Source organism: Balaenoptera musculus, chromosome 12 (genome assembly GCF_009873245.2).
Source record: "Balaenoptera musculus isolate JJ_BM4_2016_0621 chromosome 12, mBalMus1.pri.v3, whole genome shotgun sequence".
Taxonomy (NCBI): domain Eukaryota; kingdom Metazoa; phylum Chordata; class Mammalia; order Artiodactyla; family Balaenopteridae; genus Balaenoptera; species Balaenoptera musculus.
Window position 1 is genome coordinate 15,814,030 of NC_045796.1, and position 27,646 is coordinate 15,841,675.

A 27,646-nucleotide genomic window follows, 5' to 3' on the forward strand; every position below is an offset into this window, starting at 1 on the left:
GTGTTTACTCCCTTCTGCCCACTCCCTAGGCAGAAGAAAATTTTTAGAAAGTCCGGCGGAGGTGGGGCTGCTGGAGACCAAGCCAGCACATATTTTTGGACGCCCTGTTCATGTTCTACTGTGGAAGAAAGATGCCTCTGCTCTGTCAGGGTGAATAGGTCTCTTCTCTGAGCCAGGAGGATGGAGCGGGATGGGATTTTGAATAAATGTGAGACTCATATACAAACAAGGATGTTTCCAGGTAGAAGATTTCACGGCATGATAGGCCACAAAAAGTTATGAAGTCAAATCAGGGATTTCAAGTAAGTTTTCTTAGGCCACATTCATTTGAGAAAAATTCATAATGTTCTTATGTGAGAACAATCTTTTGAGTATTAGCTTACCTATTAAAGTGGTAGATATCCTGTATGTTTCCAAAAAGGGCTGATCTTTCTTCCGCCCCCAGAGGAGGTTTCGTTTGGTCCCTGATGCAGTCAAGGTAATCCTGTGAAATCAATGAGAAGAATGTCTTAAACACTCCTGTCCTTTTTCAAGTCATCTTTAGTTATGCATGAGGAATCTTTCATATCTGTTTCAAGTAATTATTATACTAATGTGCTCATTAACTCTACCATGAGAAGGCAGAATCTCTCTTTTATTAATAATGAACTACTTCCCTACTTGTAGAACAGGGAGTTTGAGCAAGGAGAAAGGGTGTATGTACAGTGACATACCTACGCCCAAAATGTATTAGTGCTTCCCTAGATGGATAATATAATGACCACGGTTACTGATAGAGTCAGAGTTTTGGCATACAACATTGTCTGCTATCTCCTTGACTGATTTATATGATAAAACAATACTTTAAAATTCATACAGTGGGAAACCAGAAGTAAAAATTCTGAAATTCTGGCGGTCCAGTGGCTAGGACTCAGCACTTTCACTGCCATGGCCCGGGTTCAATCCCTGGTCATGGAACTAAAATCCTACAAGCCATGTGGTATAGCAAAAAAAAAAAAATTCTGAAATGTGATACAGTTGTTTTAAACATAACTTAAAAAGTCAGAAAGCTATCAGTTGCTGAAGTCTAGAATTAAATTTATCCTCAAGTACCAGATTATTAAAAAAAACTTTTTAAAATAAAATAAGCACGTCACTCACGTATGCTATCCAATAGGCCATGTTAAGGAGTCACAGACAGCTTGAAAGGATTTTATATATTTTAACATGGAAACAGCTCCCCACGGAGCTAACGTGGGCTCAGACCCACAGTGGGTTAAATGCACGTGGCTTAGAAGCTATTTGAACTGCTGAGAGAGGGGAAATCTGCTCTCCACGCTGTGTGCTGAGTCCATAACTGAGTGTCCCCCTTCCCCCAGCCAGCCTTGAAAAGAGAACTCTGTAGGAGGCAAGAAAACAATACAGAAAAAAGTGAAAACAGCTGAAATAACGTAAAATCAAAAATAAATACAGTTCCCCGCCCTGGGCTGAACAATGCAGTATGGCGCTCCACCAAACGTCACCCAGAGTTCTGCAGCACTGGGGAAGTCACCCTGGGAAAAGTCAGCCAGACCGTGAAAATCCCAGCACTCAACCACATTCCGATGGCCAATCGCAAACACAATACCGTTTAAGCGCAACGAGTGAAAGGAGAAGCTGAAATGTAAGAACCATCAGATAATTGTTGCTTTTGTCTTTTAATAAGCCACAGCCACCCTCTCATGCCCTCCATGTTCCTCAAATGAAAAACAGGCCAGGCTTCGTCAGGAACTGTCTCCGTAGCATGGTTCACCGACTGCGTCGTATAGCTTACCATTCTGGTTCTTTATTGCTAAAATCGTGGTCATGCAGGAACCGATGTTCATAAGCCTTTTTGTGTTTTAACAAGGTTGGTGGTAACATCTTTTCTTCTTCAGAAAGTGGTCATCTCAATAAGAAATTAGACTCCCAAGGTTTAGGTGTAATTGCCATTAAAAACCCACAAGAGCAAGACCCAGCCTCCTTACTTCTATGAGTGGAACAGTCCTAAGGAACTTAAGTATCTGTATAGGCTATAGCGATAACGCCCAAATAAGAAATGCTCAAGAAGGCTAGAATGGAAGTAAGAGTGCATTTTGAACAAGTATAAATCTAACTTAGGCTTCCTCAAAAAAAAATGTATTCCTTGATAGTTTCATAAAATTACACATGGCACAAAGAGATGGGCTAATATTTAACTGCATTGAATGCTTATATTTGATAGTTGTTTCATACTTTGATCAACATTTCAAAAGGACAAGTCATATGCAAAATTAAGAAGGTAAAACAAAGGTTATAGATGAATACGAAATTGAAAAGTGAAACAACGATATTGGCAGGTGTGATCCACACCCAACAGCAGCGTGAAGAGTGGGACATAGATGACGCATATGTTCCAGATTCACCTGGCCAGCTGCAATGGAGTTTAAGGAGAAAAGGAAGAATCCTTTTTCTCACTTCAAGTACAAAGCTGGTTCATTTTGCAGAAACCTGATACTAAATTCTTCATGTCAGGGAAAGACTGAGTTAAGGGGGTTGAAGAATTTCATCTGGGGTGAGAGACAAAGAACCATGGCCCACTTCCAACAGAGGATGGCCCATCTCCAAATGAAAGAGTTTCAAAACCCCAGAGTCCGTGGTAGAGGAACTAGATTTTAAACACTGCTTGTTTTCTGAAATCGTTGAGAAAATAGATCGTTAGGAGTCCAGATTTTTGCAGGCCACTCTAGAAAACAGATCAAAGCCATATGGCCACAATGTGTTCCCCCACTGATCATAATTAAGTCTTTTAAATATGATACTTTAACCCTAAACCAGTTACTGAAAACTACTGTAATGCACTGCATTAGCAGCTGTAATTATCTGAAGCCAAAATGAGAGGTTTGAAGCTCAGTGATAATAATAGTTCATTCTGTGCTCAAATGACAGAGTAAAGACACCAATGAAATTTATTAGAGCCTGTCACGCTGCTTTTTAATTTTATTGGCTTGATGTCAGCACCTATGGTTACCCTACAGTTAACAATGAAAGATAAATTTAAAACTTTTGCGCCGAAAACAATTATTCTCCAAGAGGATCAAAGAATTCACTCAATTTTGAGGAGGGTAGGGAGGAGATACAAAAAACAGCTTTACACCATTCGAAAAAATTTTCATTATACTACTATAAATTTTACCTAAAGTATTTCTTTTCTAATCAACAGCTCCACCATTGTAAGATTTGTACACGTGTGCCCTCTTCTCAATAACTTTTTCATTCCTGTGATGTCTGTTATTGAATATATCCAAGTAAAGTTGAACTCGGTGCTATTTGAAGTGTGATAAATGGACTGCCAGTTTGCAAACTGTTACTGATCTACAAGATAGATAAGTGCAGAACTTGAGAGAAAGCATGTAGAAACTTTTATAGCATTTTGACAGAATGATATTTGTTGAATCTAATGATAAATTTGGGCTTGTATTTTGCATGTCTGATATCTTCTATTTTGTTTTTCTAGTAATTCATTTTTTGTGGTGTTTTACAAAACTGTCAGTGTGTGGCTGATAGGAAAACACACACACACGCACGCTTGTCCCTCACCACAGTTAGTTTGAGAAGGTCTGGTTGAGACAACAGTCCAGCAGAGATGCTGGAGAAAGGATGTTTCCAGAACTGGAACAGAATTCAAACTCAGTGTCCTTGGTAGCTCGCTTTATTTCTTTAAGATGTCCTGAAAGAATTAAGCTAATACCCCCGTGCTTGTCTCCCTTTTTTCCTCTAAAATAACGTTTAAAATTCTAATCTGTTTAACATGAAAATGAAGATAAACCACAAGAAGAGAAAAGATTTATTTAGATTGGTACTTAATATTTTTTCTACTCTATCTCTTTCTTGAAGATACATTGTAGTAACAAAATGAAGAAAATGTTCTGTTCCTAAGTCCTCTTGCCCAGGTTTCAAAATTCTATCTCTTTGGCTTCCTCTTTTTGGTCTAGTTTTTGTGTTAGCACTTCCAAATTCTAAGCCCTTTGTTATAACTCCTGTGTAAGATTTTTGGTCTTTATTTTGGAGGATGCATCTTCTTTGGTTTCTCCAACTCGTCCACCTTTACTAGAGAGTAATCATTTGTTTATATAAAACCTGTCTCCAAGTTTCATGTATTACATTGGGATGCTGTTGATACTACAATATCTTACATTTGTGTGTCAATTTACAGTTTAAAAAGCACATTCACATTTATTCATACAAACCCTCCTTCCCCCCTCTTTTTGAGGTCATAAGAATGCATGCCAAGTTCTGTTTTACAAGCTAGGAATTAAATAAAATGAATAAAACATGATCCCTTCCCCCAAGGAGTTCCCCGTGTAGTTGAAAGGCAACTATAAACAACTAAGTACAATACAGTGTTTAGGCAGCATGACTGATAAATATTCAGCACATGGGAGAAGAAGGCAGAGGAGGAAGTGGGCAATTCCAGGTCAGGGAGAAGTCTTCTAGAGAAGGTGATGGTGGAGTTGAATCTTTAAGGATGACCAGGAGTTAGAATAGAGAGAAACTAGGAGACACAACACCCAGGAAGGTTGAAAAGAGTAAAGGGGCACATGGTAACGAAAGGCAGGGTGCAGTCAGGACACTAAAAGGAGCCGAGGGGCTTCCCTGGCAGTCCAGTGGTTAAGTCTCCACGCTTCCAGTGCAGGGGGCTTGGGTTCGATCCCTGGTCGGGGAACTAAGATCCCACATGCCACATGGCATGGCCAATAAAATAAAACAAAATAAAATAAAATAAAAGGAGCTGAGATGGGCTGAGGGAGCAGGACATGCGCATGTACACAGACCCTGGAGTGGGGCTGCAAAGTGCGAGAGGCTACAGTCAGGAGAGGCTTGATCAAGGAGAACCTTCCGTGCTCTTAGGTGGAGGCAACCACTGACAGATGCCATGAGACCAAAGATCATCCCAGCATCAGAAAATAGAACATTAGCTATAAAACTGCCAGTTCGGAGGCCAGTTAGACCCGGACAGCAGCACAGGTAAGATCGGAGCCAGTCCTCCACAAGTTCCACAGAGTGGAGCTGTATTTATTAGATGCGGAGACCGAGAGAAAGGAGCCAGTCAAGGCAGACAGCTTTCAGGAGAAGGGAGTCTCTTCTCTCACCTTCAGCTCCAAGGAGGGCGGTGCTGCTCTCCTGGCTCCCAGCAAGGACACTGCCAGCCCCTCATCTCCTTGTCCCGTTGGCTGCAGCTTGGAGAGAGCTGGGCGCTCCCTCCGGGGAGAAGTCTCCACCAGCTTTCATCCTTCTGAGTTTCCCTCCCAGGTGGCTGGTGAGGGAAAGCTAACCCGCAGAGGCCCTGGCAGGGCGGTTCTCGGCCTTTCCAGCTGACTGAGACCTGCACTGGGCTGCCTCACACCCACATCAAACACTTCAACACATCTCTGGGGATCCATGGTAGAAAGGAGACAAGGCATGTCATTTGGCCTCGCTCATCTGCGGGGTAGGTCTTCATGTGGCTCAGGGCTGCTCATCCTGCTCTTGTTAGAGAAGCTTGGAGAAGAAATACGAGTTTTATTTTCCAGCTGTTGCCTTCTGCACAAATGCTGCCCTTCAGGAACATGACGAGGGACACGATGGGTTCACAATCACAGGGCCCTGCCCGAATCCCCACTCACGCACCTTCCCTCTGCATTCCCGAGGGAACTGGAGAGATGAGGGTGGTGGTCTGCAGGTAAAGACAGCGCCTTGGTCTTGGACGTGCGAAGATGAGGCGGCCTGTAGGACATCCCCAAGGAGGGGTTTGCCGGGCACGGGATTTGGGAAGAAAAACTGAGTGGTCTGTTGAGAGAGCTCTTTGTGCAACTTTGGGCCCCATCTTATGCAGCAGTGACAGAAGCATGGGGCCCAAATGTCCTCCCACCTTCAGGGCCCAGGGGCACATCCAGTCCTGGCCATGAGAAAGCGGTTTCAGGCTATCTCAGTGCTAGCAAACTGCAAACTCGGAGGGTGTCAGCAGGTCATGGCACCTCCAGAGAGTCTCCCATGTTGCAGTGAGAACACCAAAGGTCCCTTGTGGAGGAGAGTAGCAAGGCAAATTGAGAGCCACGAGGCCTCGGGCAGCACAGAACCCTGGCCCACACTGATGGGAGGTCGTACCCCTAAGTGGGAGCACAGAGCCAGATGTGTGCTTCCCACCTTGTTCAGAAACAGTCTCAGGAAAACCCAGGGGATAATGGAGTCCCAAATCCAGTGACTAGAGAGAACTGCAGACTGATTTGGAAGTGGGGTAATAGATGAGCATATATTTTGAGACGTTGGGATATAAAGGAAGGAGAGTGGTGGGGCAGTAACTGGAAGAGATATAGGATCAGGGAGGATCAATCGATTGATCTGTCCATCCATCCATGCATCTATCCATCTATGCATGCATCTATCCATGCATTTATCCATCCATGCATGCATCTATCCATGTATCCATCCATCCATGCATCTATCCAGCCATGCATGCATCCATCCATGCATCTATCCATGTATCCATCCATCCATGCATCTGTCCATCCATCCATGCATCTATCCATCCATGCATCTATCTATGCATGCATCCATCCATCTATCCATGCATCCATCTATCCATGCATCCATCTATCCATGCATCCATCTATCCATGCATGCATGCATGCATCCATCCATGAACAGGCTGGTGGGAGGTGTAGGGAAGAAGAAGATGGAAGGAGGAAGCCTGGAATGATCGGAGGGGATAACTGGCAATGGTGAACACAGAAGAAGACAGAAGGTGACTGTAAGAGCCAAGATGAAGGGACGAGACGAAAGGTGGAGGACAGGAAGATGAGCACCTCTCTTGGGAAGTCTGGGTGGGGAGCACTGTCTATCTGGCCAAGCTGACACTGGTCAGCTTCACTTGATCTTGTAGAAAACAAAATTCTAACAAGTCAGAGCATATGAAATTAAAAGTTTCCTATTTCTTCTCAAGGGCCTTCCCTCTCTGCCCAGGTGTCACTTTCCAGAGGTAACTCTGGTTAAAGATGCGGTGTGGGGCTTCCCTGGTGGCGCAGTGGTTGAGAATCTGCCTGCCAATGCAGGGGACACGGGTTCGAGCCCTGGTCCGGAAAGATCCCACATGCCGCGGAGCAACGAAGCCCGTGTGCCACAACTACTGAGCCCGAGTGCCACAACTACTGAAGCCCGCGCACCTAGAGCCCGTGCTCCACAACAAGAGAAACCACTGCAATGAGAAACCTGTGTACCACAATGAAGAGTAGCCCCCGCTCGCCGCAACTGGAGAAAGCCTGTGGGCAGCAATGAAGACCCAACGCAGCCAAAAATAAAATAAATAAAATAAATGAATTTATTAAAAAATAATAATAATAAAAAAAATAAAATAAAATAGATAACTAACGAGAACCTGTTGTATAGCACAGGGAACTCTACCCGGTGCTCTGTGGTGACCTAAATGGGAAGGAAATCTAAAAAAGAGTGGGTATACGTATATGTATAGCTGATTCGCTTTGCTGCACAGCAGAAACTAACACAACATTGTAAAGCAACTATACTCCAAGAAAAATTAATAAAAAAAAATAAAGATGCAGTGTGCATGCTTCTGGGTCATGTTCTGGGGCATAATTATATCTATAAAACATGAGATTTTATGCTTGATTCACAACTTTGTTTTTCCATTCAGTGTATGTAAATACACATAACTCCTATACGTAAACATAGTTCTTTCGTTATAACGGCTACATTGTATCCCATTCAATAGCTTTATTATAATGTACCTCATTATTACAATAAAGATTTCGGCGGGGGCGGTTGGGCACAGGCCTATGTGCTGGGAACTGCGGGAAGGGGCGTTCAGAAATGAGTAAGATAAGACCCCTAACCCTCTAGGTGCTCACAAGGCAGTAAGGGAGAAAGAAACAAATCACAGGATAACAATTTAAGTGTTATAAGAATTATTTACAAAGGGCTGTGAGAATATAGAAGAATCCATTTTCAAATGAAAGAAACTTTTTATCTTTCTTCCAAATAAACCACGAAACAGGGCTTACACTAAAATTTCCTGCTGTAGCCTGCACATAAAGCATCAGAAGTCTAGTCTTCACGTTAATCTCTTTTCTTCCTCTGTTGACATCCATGGGGGAGGAAGATACAGCCAAAGAAATGAGACTGGGGGGTCTCTGGCCACCCCATCAGGCTGGAAACAAAAGCTCTTATTGTGGGAACAATGTTGTCCCTGAGTCTATATAACGTAGCTCCCTCCACCCCCAACACAGAGAACTGTGCTGCAAATACAATATAGCATCAATAGGACGAATCTTTCTGCCAATACTGTTGCAGAGAATGGAGGAGGGCAAGAGAAAGAAGGGGGAAGGGGGAAAAGAGAAGAGAAAAAGAAGAGGAAAGAAATGAGGCAGGAAGAGAAAGAGGGAAGAAAGCGTGAAAGGGAAGAAAAAAGAGAAAGGAGAGAGACCCACACATGCAAGCGCAGGAATGAAACCCAAATTAATTTCAAGTTGAAAGCAGCTTCTGTTGCTGATATGATATCAGTTCTTATTCAGAGTTTTCCTAACCGATGGTATAGAGGTTGATCTTAATTGGCCATATATGGAAGTCAGTATTAATGCTCTGAGATATTTGAGTAAAAGAAGAATAAAAAACAGGGAGGTTTCAGCCTCATTTACCTTCTATAATAGTTTCAGTACCTAAGACATCAGTAAAAAATGCTGAGAATGGCCTTCTGGCTAAGCTGTGACAAATGACACTTGTGCCAGCTCAGTTCCCTCTATTGTTTCACTTCTTCCTCCTGAAAGAAGGAGGGGTAGGAGGTGCCCCCTGGGGAGGAGACAGGACAGCTGGACCTGGAAAGGGGGAGGGTCGGGTAGTTCGTCCCAGAAAGAGAAACTTGGGGAGGGGGTGGGGGACAGCAGTTCTGTTAAAAACAGAAGTACTGAGTCGAAAGAGCAAATATCGGGGAATATTTGTTTGGTTTTCCCCTAAAACTAAAAGCAGAAAATATTTATGAACCGGTAGTTAACAGTAATCTAATGATATAAGCAAGATATTAAGAAACAGGACTAGTATTCATATATTAAAGTCCTTAAAGTGACTAGTTGCCCATCTTTTACTACACTTCTGACAACCATTATAAAAATCAATTGCCTTTACTTCATATTGATATCAGGAGGAAGAATTTGATGTACATAAATAAATCTAAAAATGTTATAATAATTAAGAAGCTGGGTACAAATATAACACTGAAATGAATCTCTTCTATTATCCTTAGTTATAACAAATAGAAAAGTTCTTACAGGAGTCTCTTCTGTAAGAACAGCAAAAAAAAACCCTTAATTTTCTATTGCTTTGTGAAATTGCTTATTTAAATATTTATTTAAAAATTGTGCTTAGGGTTTTCAAATTACATCGACAATGTTCTCATATGCAAAAGCTCTTCTTAAAATAAGAGAGGTGGACACATACCCATGAAGAGGTCCTGCTGTATACTGAAATATCTTTCCATACTTATTTGAAACCTACCATTACTTTTTTCTCTGTACACTTTAACCCGATCATCATTTCTAGCTACCAAAAAAGGAGGAAAGCATTTCTGGGATAATCTATGTGCTTACTGAATGTGAATAAATATAAAATATGTTTAAAATCTTCAAAATGGGCAACCAGAGAGTTTTCCAGGCTGCCTGCAGTAAAGCATGGCACCAGGGTCCTAGCGGGCGTTGACAAGATAGGGAAGGAAGTGTATTAACCACTCCCTTGAGCCCTTTGGTCACCCTACTTTTTTCTGACTCTTGTTATGTTTTCCTCCTCACTGGGTTAACTTTACTTAGCATATACTCCCTTTTTACTCTCCAGGTCCTGAGCCAGGTAAGGAAGCAGACAGATACAATTAGATGTGGCTATAATCCTTCAGGAGGAAAAATGAAGAAAAGGCTGATGAGGTAGCAGAGGGATTATGTCCTGGCAAATCTTTACGTACTGAAAATAAGAAACCAATTCATCTCGGGACTTCCCTGGTGGTCCAGTGGCTAAGACTCCATGCTCCCAGTGCAGGGGGCCCAGATTCGATCCCTGGTCAGGGAACTAGATCCCACATGCTGCAACTAAGAGTTCGCATGCCGCAACTGAAGATCCCACGTGCCATAACTAAGACCTGAGGCAGCCAAATAAATAAATAAATATATATAAAAAAAAGAAAGAGACTGATTCATCTCGATTACAATCTCGGCACTGCTGGTGTAATTTGAAACACGGTAATTATGAAAAATTAAATAAAGCCCAAGGGCTTTTGTATATGGGAAAGAAAATAAAAGATCAGTAAAATAAATTTACATTATTAGATCACCTGAGGTTTAACTCCTCCTCACTCCTATTTACTACTACTACTATTATTATCATTAGCAGTATTGTTATTACTATTATTATAAGGTTTGGTGATAGGTACTGAGCTCATTACTTTATATGCATTATCTCATTTAATCTTCACTGCAATGCCAGGAGGTGAGTCCCATTGTTAATCCCATTTTATTGGAAGCTTAGAAATGTTCAATTGCTCCCCAAGGTCACACAGCGTGTGCATGACTTACTTGCATTCAAACCAGGACCAGCTGACTATAGCTTGCCCCCCCCCAAACCCTGTACCACTGCTTCAAAGGTTTTAGTCCTTAATACAGTATCTTTAGACAGTAGAGGTCTGCTGCTGACTTTGGGACTAAATGTGGTTTTTATTAGGTATGAGTTAGGAGCCTACCAAAATCACAACTCTCACTGACCAGGTGACTGCCGTGTGCCAGGATTGTCACGTACTGTATCTGAATTAATATCGGTCCATTCACAGGATGAACCCACTTTCTTCATGTGTTCATCAACACACATCCCAGGCCTGCTCTTCCATCAGCCAAGCACACCAGCTCTCAGCCATCTGCCGTTTTACTTTCAACACTGGCTCACGCTTTCCCATCCCGCTCACAAGTTCTCTTCCTTCTTACTAGCACATGGTTCTCCACTCCTTCAAAACATCCCACTTTCCTTGCCAGTCCCCCCAAGGTTGGTCATTCCATACCACTTTATTTGCATGACTCTGCGTAGCTCTCCCCATAGGAACACACTCCTTTACAAAGCCAGTCATGCAGAAACACTACAAATGAATTTCTCCTGGTCTTTTAGCACCATGCTACTTTTAAGTTCATTAAAAAATGTATACAATGGAGAGCCTGGAAAGCAGAGAGTTGAAAAGCTATAGAATCAGGAATCACTATAAAATGAAGATCAATCAGCAATGTAGAGAGAAACAGCAGCTCTGAAAGCATAGCTTTCGTCAGGGGAAAGGGATGGTGTATGGAAATGACATGTACAAAGAGGTGCAGGACTCGTGCAGCAAAGCTTCCTTACGACTGTGGGTAAGTGACCCTGGAAGGGTCACAGGGGATCGTGTACCATAGTCAGCTTATTAGAGTAACATCCTTTTGACGACAGTCTGGATTTTTGTTCTTGGTGCTCTGACCTCCTCCACGGAACTCTGCACATCACTTCGTACACCGATGGCTTAAAGGCCTTCACTAAACATCAAAATGTGGCCATGGATTTCTCAGCAAAACATTTCCTGTTTGCAGGTCAAAAACCACCCATACCTCACCTGAGGACTCTCAATTCTAGAGCATCAGACATCTGGAAATAAGGACACCAAATAATGGCCCATTAAAACAGATACAGTCAGTTTTGCCACATACACATGACCAGTTAGTGTATGCTTGACCTAATGATGAATGGGACAGTAATTAACTATATGACTTATTTAATGAGTTGGAATACTTTCTAGTCTCTTACTGAGACAGGAACTGTGATATAGGTAATTCTCATAGCAATTGGTCTGTATACAGTAGGTGCAATTTATGCTAATTTACTTGAGACTCTGAAACATATAAAAGTTTCAACCAGGCCCCCAAGGCAGGGGCTACCTGGACAACGTTAAACAGAAAGAGGAAAATGCTGGAAGACATCACTCGACTTCCCATCTACTGAGTCACACAGATTGATGATGACCCTCAAGGTCAAGCTATTCTACTTGAAAATTGCAATACAATGAGGCTGGATATATTAAAATAAAGAACCTACACAGGGACCGATCTCTTTATGGGCAGTTTTTCAACGAGGATGAATGTGATTATACTCTGGCGGCATTAGGTAATCCATTTCCCTATGGAAATGCATAGGGGAAATGGTTCCGTTCATTGTATCGAAAACAATGAGCAGCCCTAAGGACATATCTTATTGCTTCTCTGGCTATACTGCTGTTGATCTCATTACAGCACAGTCTTAACCAGAAGTTATTTATTGACACAGAAACAGCCATGGGCTTGGCAACCTCCAGGGGAGTGGGAAGAAGCGCTATGCGGAGGGTAAAATAGGGTGCAGGTGGGCCACCATGATGGGACACTCCCCAGAAACTTGACTTTCTTGAAGAGCACTGGGTCTCTTGAATGGGGTAAATTCAAAGATTTCCTTTTGTTGTATTGGAGACCTGGTTCCAATTCCAAGGCCCACAGAGTGAAATGTGTGATTTTGGGAAAACTATTTTTTCTCCTCTCTTAAATCAAAAGCACAATGTCCATGGGCACCTTATTACTTAGAACTGAAAGAGAGAGAGAGAGGAAGGGAGGGAGGGGGGGGGGAGAGGGGGAGAGGGAGGGAGGGGGAGGGGGGGAGAGAGAGAGAGAGAGAGGGAGGGAGGGGGGGAGAGAGAGGGAGAGAGAGAGAGAGAGAGGGAGGGAGAGATCGACTTCATAGGATGAGGTTTCCATAAATGATTTTTCAAGAGACTGTGTAGGATGAATTTCTACAGCAGTAGTTTTACAGTCTCAACAGAAGGACATGACATGCCTTTTCTTGTAATCGATGAAGTTTCCATCTGCTGCAGATCTGCTTTCCCAGGACAGCAGATTTATCTGAGGACAGAGCATGGCACTAGGGACAGGACAGAGATTCCTCCCGAAGGCCTTGGCTCCAGACGCTGTGTGGTGGGAAATGCACCAGCCGCCTAGGCAGGCAGCCTGGGTCTGAGAGCCGGCCCTTCGGTGGATTACTGGCCTTGCTGAGACTCACTGCTTCAGCTGTTAAGTAGAGATAATACAACTACCCACCTGATCATTATTCTGGGGGTTAAACAACAACGTTCATTTAAGGCGCCCGGCACGGGTGCCCAGCACACATTGGCTGGTAGCAGCGGCTGCTGTGTGGCCTTCTGCGTCCCAGGTTCCTCCTCGGTAGAACGGGGAGATGGCCAGACTGGAACTTCTTTTGGTTCGAAAGCAAGTTAACTCTACCTGCACACTGACAAATTATACTAAAAAGCTCCCCCACCACCCTTCTCTGCCCACGGGAAGTAAGAGTGCCATAGGAAGGCTCAGTCCTTGAGTGGCATGGTTGGGAGAGAGTGTGAAGATCATTGTTAGGGGAGACACATGCACTCAAAGTCCCCATGACACTCGAAAGTCTCCCAGACCCCGGCCCTCTCCCCTGCTCTGTCCACCTGGACGAGAAATCCTGCCTCTCCCACCTGTAGCTCTTGGCGAAACTGAGTCCTCCTCTCCCTCACCGCTGCCTTGGTCTCCTGGCTCCTCTCCAGTGGGGACTACTGCGAGGACATCCTACCTAATCCCTCTATGGTGGGTCCCACCCCCTCCAGCTTTTCAGAATGAATCCCGGGTGATCTTTCTCGAGCTCAGATGTGATGTTCTGCCTCCTGCATAAAGTCCTTCAGTGACTTCCCACAGCCGTGGGCGGCGGCACAGAGGGAGGGCCCTCAATGCTTGCACCCCTGCCTGGGCTCATCTTTCACCACTTTCTTGTTCCCTCTCCACCATCACCACCCCCAGCACACAGGCACTCGCTTCTTGTAGCTTCGGGAATGTCCCCTGTTCTCTCATGGGTCACTGTCTTTGCATATTCTATTCTAAATGCCAAGACTGTCCCTCCTACCATCCTAACCTGGCTAACGCCTCCTTCACGATTCTTCCAGGAATCTTTCTCTGATCCTTCCCACCCGGTCTGGTCAGGTGCTCCCCTGAGCATTTACAATTCCATGATAAAGGAAGCCAGAGGAATCAACATCCAGTGTTGGTGTTCTAAAAAATTTTTTGTAGCTCCTTCTCTCCCACAAAACTGATGTCCACAATGACCCGGGGTTCTGTTGTAGCTCTCCCAGCACTGAATGTTTGCAGAGTGAATTCCTGTGAACTTGATCCATCTGCTAAGTGGGCGAAGCAGAGCCCGGAAGGCAAGGGTTAACAGAGTCCCTGGCAGATCTCCCAAGCTCTCTAAGTGGCAAAAAAGCTGTATTGAATCGTAACCCAACCCCGTGTTCCTCTTTTGCTCCCTCCCCTCCCCCCTCCCCTCGGTCTCAGGGACAGCCTTTAAACAACACAGCCTCTCAAAGATGACAAAAGTTCCTAAACTCTGCGATCCTTTTTAACTCTCTTCCCACCCACCTAACTCCCGCCTTTGCACAAGAAAAGAAACGCTTCCCCAATCAAAAGTAGATTAACTCTCACCCTTTTCTCTATGTGCATTTGCATTGGAAACACCATATACAAGGCCATAAACAGCCCCCGGGGTTGAGTGATTTATCCACTGCTTTAGGGAAAACAGGACAGAAGAGCAGTCTTTTCAGCCATTCCGTGTTGACTGTTGGCTGCTGCAGTGGCGGGAGTGGCCGTCTTCTCCTGACTCATCTCCCACTTAAAGGTTAACAACTTAACTTTAAGCCCCATTATAAAACTGAAGGGACACTTGTAACATTTCTTGTTGGTTCAAAGAGAAAAAAAGGCTTGTTTCAGAAGAAAATATATATTTTTGTATATGTATAGCTGATTCACTTTGTTATACAGCAGAAACTAACACACCAACGTAAGGCAATTACACTCCAATAAAGATGTTTTAAAAAAATTTTTTTAAAGAGCAGTTTAAAGGAATGGCTCATCCTGCCTCCTCCAAGCGCGTCTGCACCCCCCTCTACCCCAAGTCCTTTAAGCAGCATTCAGCGAAAACAGGAATAATTTTGCCTCAATGTGATTTTGCCATTTGAAACCAGAGACTTAGGCTGCAGCTTCTCTCTAGTTTTTATGTGATGTATTTTGGGGTGTGTGCGTGTGTGTGTGTGTGTGTGTGTGTGTCAATGATTCAAGCACAAGAATCATTAGGGACTCTTTTATATTAGTTTAACAAAACAAAAACATTCAGAACAAGCATTCCATTTTGCTTTGGGTTGGACAGATGCTTGTAACTTCTCATCATGCCTTTATTATTTTCATACCACCCCCTTCTTACAGAGTAAGGATGAGTCTCACTTTTTATAAAGGGTCACCTCAGTTTTGTTAAGGGATGAGTTATTGTATAAGAATTTTCTCTAAGTATTAAAAGTTAATTATAATTAATGAAATTCTGACACATGCTACAACATGGATGAACCTTGGAAACGTTATGCTAAGTGAAAGAAGCCAGACACAGAAGGACAACTATTGTTTGATTCTAGCAAATTCACAGACAGAAAGTAGACTGGAGATTGCCAGGGACTGGGGAAGGGGGCATGGGGAGTTATTGTTTAATGGGTGCAGAGTTTCTGTTTGGGATGGTAAAGAACGTTCTAGAAATGGATAGTGGTGATGGTTGCACAACACTGTGTATGTGCTTATTGCCACTGAATTGTACACTTGAAAATGATAAATTTTACGTTATGTATGTTTTACAACAGTGAAAAACATTTAAAAAGTCAAAACAGAAACAGACTCACAGATATAGAAACAAGCTTATAGTTACCAAAGGAGAAAGCTGGAGCTGGGGGGTGGAGTGCGTGGGGTGGAGGGATAAATTAGGAGGTTGGGATTAACATATACACACTATTATATATAAAATAAACAAGGTTCTACTATACAGCACAGGGAACTATACTCAACATCTTGTAACAAACAGCCTATAATGGAAAAGAATCTGAAAAAGAATATATCTATATCTGAATCACTTTGCTGTCCATCTAAAACTAAACACAATATTGTAAACCAACTATACTTTAATAAAAAGTCAGTTATCATAACTAAAAAATCGCTTTGTATATGAAGACCAGGCATCAGGCAATACAGTTTAGATGTATACTAAACATAATAAAAAATGTTCTTGGGCTTCCCTGGTGGCGCAGTGGTTGAGAGTCTGCCTGCCAATGCAGGGGACACGGGTTCGAGCCCTGGTCTGGGAAGATCCCACATGCCGCGGAGCAACTAGGCCCGTGAGCCACAACTACTGAGCCTGCGCGTCTGGAGCCTGTGCTCCGCAACAAGAGAGGCCGCGACAGTGAGGGGCCCGCGCACCGCGATGAAGAGTGGCCCCCACTTGCCGCAATTAGAGAAAGCCCTCGCACAGAAACAAAGACCCAACACAGCCATAAATAAATAAATAAATAAAAATATAAAAAATGTTCTTGGAGTCAGGCTCAGCAGTAAGGACTCAGGTTACGCACTGGGGCGTAATTCACAAGTGAAATTCACCAGGGTGAGAAGGTGAGTTTGCATCCACTCTAAATAGCTTTACCTTAATTCGTTTTCTAAGGAGTTCTTCCTCTGGCTCCTTAGTGTCATCACATCTACCTCCTCCCCCCCCCCCCCCCCCCCTTCTGTGGGCTAGGAAACCAAATAATTAAACTTTTTTTTTAATTTATTTTTTTTTTTGGCCGTGCCTCGAGGCTTGCGGGATCTTAGTTCCCCCACCAGGGACTGAACTGGGCCCTCAGCACTGGAAGCTCGGAGTCCTAACCACTGCATGGATCACCAGGGAATTCCCTAATTAAGCTTATTTTAAACATGTAGAGTAAATAAGCTCCTAGTGAGAGCTTGGGGCCTTTCTTTGGGTAAAGACACAGGATTTACTGTTTGGCGTTGGAAATATCTATTTTGGCTGCTCAAAGGGCTCACTTATCTCCTAGTTACATTCTTGAGAGCTGAGGTTCGAGGAGATGAGATCTCTAGTCATCTTTAGATTTTGGCTTCTTGAATTAGACTCATTTACAGAGGATGAAGCTGAGGTCAGCCTGGTTGGTTGTCCATGGCACACAGCTGACTGTCAGCATGGGACTGGAGCCCAGACCAGTGCTCTGTCCATTAAATCAATCTCAGTTTAGCTCAGCTCAAGTCAAAATTCTGGAAATAATTTCATTCTGCCATTGCATCCCTGGCAGCCCTGTACGATATTAGAAATAAATTCCAACTACATGTAAGTATATCAGATAAACTAACTAAATCAAAACAATATATATCCTTTTTAAACTGCAAAGTTAAAACAATTTTCTGAAATAATACCTTAACGTAGATTAGCAAGAACAATATTATGATACTTTTAAATGTACCAGAAGTTACTGGCTTTTCCAAATAATACTAAGTATATTAATAATAATAATGATAAAATTAATAATCATTCTCACTTGAGTGCTTACTATATGCCTAGCACGGTGCTAGCATTTTGCATGGATAGTCTTATTTTCACAACAATCCTCTTATTCCCATTTTACAGGTAAAAACACTGAAACTTAGAAAAGTTAAGTAACTTATCCAAGATCACAAAGGGAAATGGCAGAGTCAGGATTTGGATTCAGTTCTTGCAGATTCTAGCTTTTCTTCATTTTCACCATTTCATCACAGGGGATGGGGTGGGTGGGGTAATTCGTGCTGCCTTTAAATGTCTATTGTTTGCTTTATAACAAAGGGGAAAAGAATCCCTTTAGGACAGTGGACCTCAATGTTGATTGCTTATTGGAATATGGAGAGCTTTAAGAAAAAGTGATGTCACCCTGGGAGATTCAGATTTCATTAGTCCAGGCTACACCTGAGGGGGCAAGAGTTGTAAAAGCTCCCCAGGTGATACTCAAGTGCAGCCTCTGCTTTAGAAAAAAACCTGTTTTTAGCTGCTCTTCCTAACCAGATTTCTTAGGTGACAGCTTTTAATTGCTCAAATAATAACCCCTTGAACCTGTCTGTGAGGGCTTATTGTCCTTGGTATGAACCTAGCTGATGACCAGTTAATTGTGTGTTCTCATACGGGATCTTTATGTTGCTTTACTTTGTCCTATCTTCGAAGTAGGAATTTTATTCTAGTGGATTTTCTTGCCAAAAGTAATACCTAGAACATTCTAGATAATTTTGAATATGAAGTAAATATATACAATTTATCAGTAACCTTCTTTACCTTCTTCCTTTCAAATAGGACCTGGAACTTTAGAGCCAGCTCCTACTTCAGAACAGGAGTTGGCAAGAAGGGGTCCTAGAGTATAAATTTATCTGTTAATTATTACAAATGGGTTAGCCCAGACTCTCTGGTCTTGCAGGAGACAATTTCTCATACTCAAAAAGCTACCTATATATATGCTAGGGGAAAAAAGGTAATGCCACAGTTTAGACATGTCCCAAGAAGTTGCTCAGGAAGTGACCCTAATTGTTCCCACTTCCCCTCTATACCACTGCTCTGGTTTTGTCTAAACTATGTGGTGGTTGGATGTAGAAGAGACAAGCTCTGTCCTTCACACATATCCGTGTCAATTTCATCCTTGTCAATGGCTGAAATGTAGAAAACTGGGCAGTAAATGTAATTTTACCAGAAAATTTCATTAACAAGTATGTATGAGAACCCTCCTTAATTGGTACGTAAGGGAAACTCAATAGATGCTTCTTGTATTTTTCTAGTTGTTTCTAAATGAAATGGATACAGTCCCAGCACTGCCAATACTTAGCTGCAGGGTCTGGACTTGAACAGCTTTTAGCTGTTGAGAGTTTCCGCTACACCAGGTCCGTGCAAAGCATTTTACAGGCATTACCTCTGTTCATCCTCACAACATCCTATGAGGTACGCAATACCTTTCATTTTAAGAAGAAACTGAAGATTACAGAAGTTAAATAATTGTTCAAGATCAAAGGTAGTAGGTGACAGAACTAAGATTTGCATCCAGTTGGAGAAATCACTTGGTTCTCTGGATCTCCATTTCCTCACCTATAAAGATGATTGGGTAGAACTTGATAATTCATTCAGCAAATATTTACTGATGGCCTATTAAGTGTCAAAGGCAGTGCTGATTGCCAGGAATAGAAAACTTACCAACACACCTCACCCTTTCAGAATCTATGGTCAGCTAGACTTCCCTGAGTTATTCTCCAGTTCTAAAACTTTGTGTGATTCTACTGAATCAAAAATTCTGCGCTATTTGAAGCAATCTAAGCATCCACCAACAGATGACTGGAGAAACAAAATGTGATATATACATACAACGGAATATTATTCAACCTTAAGAAGGAAGAAAATTCTGACATGTGCTATGACATGGATGAACCTTGATGACATTATGCTGAGTGAAATAAGCAGTCACAAAAGAACAGGTACTGTATGATTCCACTTATGTGAGGTATCAAAAGTAGTCAGATTCATAGAAGCAGAGAGTAGAATCGTGGTTATCAGGAGCTGGAAGGAGGGAGGGGAGAATGGGGAGTTACTGTTTAACAGGTACAGAGTTTCAGTTTTGCAAGATGAAAAGAATTCTAGGGATTGGTTGCACAACACTGTGAATGTACTGAATGCCTATAAACTGTACATTTAAAAATGGTTAAGGCAGTAAATTTTATGTTATGTGTATTCTACCACAATTTTTAAAAATGAAAAAAGGATTGCTTGAGGCTGAGGAAAGAGGGAATGAAGAGTTAGTGTTTAATGGGTGCACAGTTTCAATTTGGGGTGACAGAAAATTTCTGGAGATAGAAGGTGGCAATGGTTACGTAGTTCAATGTACAACAGTGTCAATGTACTTAACGTCATTGAATTGTACACTTAAAATGGTTAAAATAATAAATGTCATGTATATTTTACCAGTTTTAAAAAGATATAAAACATTCCATGTGAGCTGCTGTATTGAACAATGCTATCCCCCTTAAGTGGCAGAGTAGTCTTGGTGGGCAGAGGAGAAATTGAAAACATGAATGATCAGAAAACAGGTTAGTAAACTATGTAGGCTGACAAGTCCCACATCAGCCCAATCTACCTCTTCCTTTTCTAGGTGTTACAGAGCAGGGTTGCTTGGACAACAACTTGCTCTAGGCTTGTCAAATGACCTGGGTAGATTCTTTGATGTGATTAGTTTCACAAGGTGTAAGCAACATGTTTTCTTTGGAAGAAATTTCCAGTCATGGGAAACTACTCCCAACTGAAGGTTGGTTTGTTTTGAACACAATTTCCTGAATTCTATATTTTCTACCCACTCAGTATAATTGAATATTCAAGATGGCACACACCCAAAAGGCAGCATAATTCTACCCCAACTGAACATGACCTGTTTTAGCAAATCTTCAATAGAATCGTGCCTACAGGCAGTCTTTGAAATATATTAGCAGTTCTTGAGCAGACCAGTAATAATAGCTACTCGATCACCTGAGTTAACTGAAGTTTTTGAAATGACTTTTCATCAAAAATCAAAATGTTGCCTTAAAAAAAAAGCTTAATAGAATGGGAAGGGACTTTTTAGTTGCAGGTATTTTTCTTAATGCTTGATCTCACAAAAGAAATCAATGTACTCAGTTATGTCTGTAAGTCAGTCTATCCTTTCCTTTAATACATTGTCTAACTCTGAATCTGCAAGTGCAGGTGGAAAATATTCTAATTTTATCATCAGAAATACACTAATATTTACCCCTTACCTCTCCTTGGTGTGATGAGTTTCATAGACAGCAAGAGCTATAGTTTGTGTAAGAGTATTTGACCAAATTTTGAAAATCCTTTCAGAGAAAGAAAAATTTCTGACAACTCCACTTTCAAGTAATCATATTTGTTGGTCCCAGATTAGGGTAAAAAAAATCTATTTTTTAGTTTTCAGAAATGTAAACAAACTCTCAAATTGCTGAGAGAGATTGAAATTCTTTTAAACCATTTTTTTCTTACAGGGAGGAAATAAAAAGTGCTTTAGGAATATTTGTCATTGTCTTTATTAGTCCTACTTAACATAAATGGAAGATCATGTTTTTTGACAACAGGTATAGTGTTCTTTAATCTTCTGGTCTGAGCAAAGGGGATGGGGGAGGGATGAGACCTATTTGTAACAAGTCATAATACTCCAGAGAATAAGTACAGTCAATTCTGCTTTAACATTTGCTTTGAAAACGTGAATGTGTTCCCACATGATTAATATACTAGGGAGTAATTTGAACTTAAATTTCCGAATTTTGCTTAGGCAGGATTGCATCCACGATAAACACTAGGTGAGCACAGAAAAGCACAGCCACTTCCAAAGAGCAGCAGAGGAATACAAATACACACACACACCTCAAATACATACCAGCTACCTCAGTCCACCTCAGTCCACCTTGTGTGCCTCTAAGCCGCACCCATCCACGGCACGTGTATCAATTTTGCATCGATGCTAGGTAAACCTACCTCATAATAACTCACACTGCAACTCTGCACATGGCTTCTGCTCTCTTCAATTTTTCTCTCCTTCCTCTTAGCCTACCTTATATTTTTCCTTCTCTGTTCTTTTTCCTCTTTATTGTTCTTTTTTTCTCACTCTTTCTCTCTCACTCCTCTTTGTTCTCTTCCTCTCACAGAGAGTGGTAGCTGTGGGAATCAGTTGGCTCCCACAAGAAATTTCAGGGTTTTTTTTCGAGGTAAAGTATCATATTTACTATAGAAGGTATATATTTCTTAACCATTTAACATGTATAAAACTGTCTCCATTTGTTAGATTCCTATCTTTCTTTTTTGTGTCACTGATGATGTTTCTGAGTGTTGTGCTTGGAACCCATTTTTCCATTTCTCCCTCATATGATTTTGCATAGTGAGTAATTTTTAGGAGCACATATGTCGTATGTCGAATTATAGCAGAATTGATTGTAGGCACTTTGAAATTCATTTAGCTCTCTACCTCTATCATCTGTACTCTCTCTTGGGTCTTAGACATATGATATGGAAGCTAAAAACAATCTGCAACTATAAACTCTTCTCAGATCACGAACTCTTGCTACCTGGTGAAAATGTCCTACAAAGCCTGAACATCTTTGGACTGACCTCAACTATTGATTCCAGCCCCAAGCTTCAAGAAGCAAGTCACAAAAAATAAAGAAGTTTAAAAAATAAAAAATAAAGAAGCAAGTCACAAGTCAGGATTGTCAGGAACTCAAAGGTGACTTTTCCATTACCTGAGGTTTAGTATTTCTTAAGGAGACAATGAGGAACATCACTAAATTCATAATTATTATACCAACTGGTGTTCATTATGCTATTGCTACAGAGTTCTTAGTAATTTGAAAAGTGTACTCCAGGTAAAGGTTAACAATATAAATAGACTACTATTTATCAATGGTAAATTTACTTTCTCCAAGTTCACCTCTGGAAAGATGCAAGTTGACTTCAACTTCTTAACGGAAAACCATCCATAATGATGTCAGTTGATTCAGGGTGTGCAAGGCCCAAGAATGTATTAAAACACTTTCAACAATTAGGTTTTTCATTGCTTACTTTTTCTTCAAGTGTCCGTAATTCTCATTTTGGCTTCTCAGAATAGCTACAGAAATGAGTCTGAGAGAAGGGCAGGGCAGTGAAAAGGAGGGCGTTCAATTTTCTTATAAACTTTATCAGTGTGGCAATAAACTTGCACTTCCAAGCATCATCATTCTATTAAGGGTTTGATGGCATTAGTCCATTATCCTCATTGACTCCAGTCTACTCAAGAGGTTTCCAGAACACTAGCAAGAGAAGTACCATCCCTGCCTTTGAACTATGCTAGACCCAGAAAGCCTCTTTTTAAACTGAAATACTACCTATTATGTTCAATAATTCCAAAGAGCCCTGTTGACAGGTCATGTGGATAGGAAAAACTACAAAAATAAAAGAGGAGAGGGCATTAGGAATCATGGGAGAAAAAGAGGGTGGTGGTGATGGAGACATGAAAGAGGGGAGGAACATGAGAAGGTACATTGGTCTGAATCTGTTCCAGGTCCTAAATGAAGGATTCCATTTCAAACATCCTATGGGGTTATTTAGTAGAGAGAGTAACTATAATCTTGGCAGTAAGCATCATCAAAATCTTTCCTGCTTTCTTCTTCATGTATTTTTATTTTTACTTTTAGTGATGGTGGGATACATGGTATAGGTTTTACAGTGAGAATGTTTCAGATATATATAATGCATGGTGTACACTGGCAATTGCTCACAAAAATGTTTGCTACTTTTTCTGGGCACACAGCTAGACTATATCTCCAAACTTAGAGTTTGATGTGGAATGAGAGACGGGGTGAGCCATTTCTGTGCTTGTCCCAGAACCCCCCACCCCTTCCCCAATGCATGTCTCTGTGTCCTCTTGCCCTTCTAGCTGAGATGGCACAGACCCCAGCACAACCTTTGGAGCCACGTGCTGAAGAGGACAGAGCCTCATCAGCTTGGTTCCTGAATGACTGCATGGAGAAGCACAACTCCCCTTAACCTGAACACACACATACATGACTGTAAAAGGAGAAACTTCTGTTGTATTAAGTCACTAAATTTGGGGCCTATTTGTTACTGTGGCTTAGCCTACTCTTATACATTATGCCTTCCAAATTTTTGGAACAGTGGTTCTCAACCAAGGGAATTTTGTCCCTCAGGGGCTATTTGGCAATGTCTAGAGGCAATTTTGGTTGTCACGAGTGGGGATGGTGGTGGTTCTATTGGCATCTAGTGGGTAGAGGCCAGGTTTGCTGCTAAACATCCTACAATGCACATGACTATCCCCTACAGCCAAGAACTATCCAGCCCCAAATGTCTATTGTGCTGCAACACCCTGCCCTAGAGAGCTTAAGAAGAAGACCAAAATCTCTGAGCCCTCTGCTAGACTCTAAGAGGAGATTTACAATAACAGTGTAGCAGTAAAACAGGGGCTTTAGAGTGAAACTCGGGTTCCAGTCCCAGTTCTACCACTAACCATTTACAGACCTTGGATAAGTTCCTTTACTCTTTGTACATGCAATATTCTTGTGCTAAAAATAAGAAAATTATTATAGTACCCACAAGATGGGGCTGTGGGTGAGGCGATAAGTGCTTAATGCAGTGCCTGAAATACGGTAAGTACTCAAATATTAGTTGCTGTTCATGTTATTTTTTGGTGTTTTTGTTATTAAGGCACGTATCTAGAAAATTTAGAAGTGGTAGCTATGACGTATGTTTACAGCTGTTCGGATTCATTGAGGTGGCGGGTGTGGTCACAAAGCTTAAGGTTTCACGTTGGTGATACTCACTGTCTACCGTGCTTCCAGGAGAATCCGACCAATATAGTTATTTTGACTAATTTTCCTAAGTTTTGACTCAAGATCTAGCCAGAACGATTTGGAGGAAATAAACCGACATCATTCATTAAGTATACACGAACTTGTGTAAACAGCCCACAGCTACTTTTGCACAGCAACTCTGCAAACCTCAACTCACTTTGCTTTTACTAAATGCTGCCCACCTTGACCTATTTTCGATGTTCATTAGCAATTAATCAGAAGGTATGATCAGAACATTCCAAATGGACAAAAGACTTAAAAGGCCAGGTCCCTGCCCTCCCTCCCATATTAGGCTGCAACCAGTAGAAGAGATGAACACTCAAAATCACTATGTTCTCACCTTCTAAGTTTCTGTCGTTGTTAAGGTGACAAGAGATGAGAGTGGGTGGGGTAGGGTAGGGAAGGAGGGGGGCGAAACAACAACAAAGAGGCATGGAAACAAACAGTCAAAGCGAAGTTTGGGGGGCTCATGTACAGTGGTTAGATGTGCTATTTGAGGAATAACTTCTACATAAACATGAAACTACTTAACAGGTTTGCTTCCAAATTACCTTAGATCTTAAATGGTTTTAGGAAAGATCTCATTCACCCGCCCTGATAAAAGTCCTTGGAAGGAAAAATAGACCCATTCAAACAAAAGTGCTCAAATGCCATGTAAAAGAAAAAGTACGTTACATTATGCCAAGTACTACAGTGTAAGTTCTTTGTTAAACCCACCCACATAATAAGCCTTCATTAAAAACAATCCTTGACAAGTCCTACACTCTAGCGTTGAACACATACTTCCCACAATATTAAAAAAATCTTAGTCTAAATGAACCTCATAAAAAGCGTCAGTTTAATAAATGTTATTTAAACTGGAGGGAAAGTAGTGAGTGAGGACATCTGCAAATAGAAAGACAATAAAATCTATGACAGTTCACCACATCTCAACAGCCTTTTCCCTTGGTTCAAAACCTTTCTCTTCTTGTCAAGTATCCTAAGCAGTTAAGGCTGGTCCAGGGAATGCCCATGTAAAGCCATCCTTTCACGGGAAAGGCCAAGGGAAAAGAGTAGCAGAGACATAAACTGACCTTTCCACACCAAAATATCTTATCTCTCCAACAGAATCCCCAGGAAGCCAGGCTTCAAGAGAAACCACCTCCAAGCTTGACAGTGTTGTCCTTGAGGGGTGGCACAGGAAAAAAGCCCACTCAGATTCCATTTTATCCAAGTCTTAGTCACTTCACCAGCCTAAGACCTAAGTCTCCAGGCAGAGTCAAGGGTGGAGTCACTGCACAAATGCCCTGGGCCTGATCACTGGGTTCACTCTGCACAGACCTGGGAGAGGCTCGCTTCCCAAGCGTGAGAGTTCCCCTTCCACTAACGGATACCTCCGGTGCTAAGGGCAGCCTCTTTAAGCTATGGCAACAGGCAGAATAGCTTTCAATGTGCTTCATGTCACTAAGTGTGTGAAAAGCATCCTTCTCTCATCCACCTACCCTGCCACTGTCTGTACTATCACATGATAAACAAAGAGTCCCTGTCGACCAATAAATACAAGAGCTGGGGGTTGGAGATCAACAGTATAATCCTTGTGTAGCTACAGCTTTTGAACAATGCTGAATGCTTTCAACAAGGATTGCTTAAGGCTTTGGCTCTTTAAATTTTACACAGTAAAGTTATAATAATCACTTCTTAACTTTTTAACACACTGTAAGGATAAAGTGCTTGAAAAAGGATTTTAGCTTTCTGGAATATGACAGAAAAAAAATAAACTCACATGTTACTTTTTATATTTTACCCACTTTTTCCTCACTAACTACACATGTCTTCAGCACCCCAAAGGATGATTTAATTTAGTATTTCTTATACTTCAAAGATGGCATTTTGTAGAAGGGATGTAACTTCTAATTACACAGTATTACATGATGCTATGAATTATTTAAAAACTTTCCTAAAAAGGTTAGAACAGGCCATGAACTATATCTGGGGCCAAGTTTATGAGACTGTCAAAGGCTCTTTTATAGATCATTTAGAAAGATTAAAGAAACCCCCTCTACGCATGAGAGTCTCTGCTCAGTCAATCTAACGTCCCATTAAACATGAAAGAAACCCTTATTTCCCACTTTCCAGCTATGAATTTCTCCCTCTCCACAAATTGTATCATTGGCGATTTTACTTTTAACTTTTAAAACTTGCTTTCATACTTATTATCTCATTTTATCTGTGAATGCTATTAGGAGCCATATATAGAAATGGAAATAACAACTCTATTGTTTCTTTCAGTATGGGTGATAGTCAAGACCTCACCTCTCTCTCTCTCTCTCAAATGTCAAGTGTACAAAAGCAAATCACCAGGATGTCAGGCAAAGGAGCAGAGGATGGAGTAGCCATGGGGAGGGGCTGGGGGGACAGAGAAAAGGGTCTGAGGAGGATGCAAGGGATGAAGACCAATGACAATAAGAACAATAACATTTCTCAGTTTCATTTTCAGAAAGCATTAGGAATTCAGTTTTGAATTCCTAAATAGCATGGGGAAGAAAAAAATACCAATATATTTGGGATTATTTTAATACAATGTCTCTACGTAGGGAAAGAAAGACATACATCCTCCTTTGCCTTGTAACCAACATCTGGGAATCCTATTGCCCAGATAATGTCAGCAGGATCTCTTCTCAGAAATAAGCTACTCTGATGCTATTTGGTACCATGCTGAGCTATCAAAGCACACTGTATTAACATCTTCTAAATCAGTGTATATATATCAATGACCTTTCACAAAAATGTTTCTTTTTATAAATTCTAAGAACTAAACCTAAACCTGAGTGGTGAGGATTATGTATGGATAGGATATACTACAGATAAAATGTACCGCTTACAGGAAAATTAATTAAACCGAGACTGATTATTGAAGGATATTAGTTAGTGGGAAGTCAATAAAGTAGAGAGTGCAGACAGTCTGACATTGTGCTACTGCATAAGTGAAAAATGACTTCCCAGTTATCTCTATAAATGATTAGATGTTTTTTTCCAGAAATAATTCTTGCTTAGAAAGTCAACGAACAAACTCTGTCTCTTTGTGTGGTGAGACCTTATTATGGTAGGTTGTTACTAAGTAGCCCTTTTCCCAACCGAAAATTCTGCATTTGAAAAATTGAGGATGTTAGAGAGCTCAGCTACAGAATTATAAAAACAGGTTAGAAATGGATCAAGAAAAATGGATTTTTAAAGGAGTTGACGCTTTGTATTTTAAAAGAATACCCCTCATAACAGTCTTTATTGGGTAAAGTTGCTTGCAAGCTGGAAAATAATTGGTTACTCTCCATAAAGGAAAGAACTAGATAAAACAAAATTTC

General features: G+C 41.4%; 1 protein-coding gene across 9 annotated transcripts in view; it reads right to left on the minus strand.

Annotated features, from left to right (window-relative positions):
- PLEKHG1 (pleckstrin homology and RhoGEF domain containing G1) overlaps positions 1-27,646 on the minus strand; it is a 226,225-nt gene that overhangs the window by 62,707 nt on the left and 135,872 nt on the right. For 8 of the 9 annotated variants that reach the window (XM_036871389.1, XM_036871390.1, XM_036871386.1 and 5 more), the window contains one exon: positions 384-484. The exons of the other annotated variant lie outside the window; for it this stretch is intronic. In XM_036871389.1, the coding sequence (XP_036727284.1) occupies positions 384-484 (101 nt within the window). The remainder of the gene's footprint in view (positions 1-383; positions 485-27,646) is intronic. 9 annotated transcript variants of the gene reach the window in all.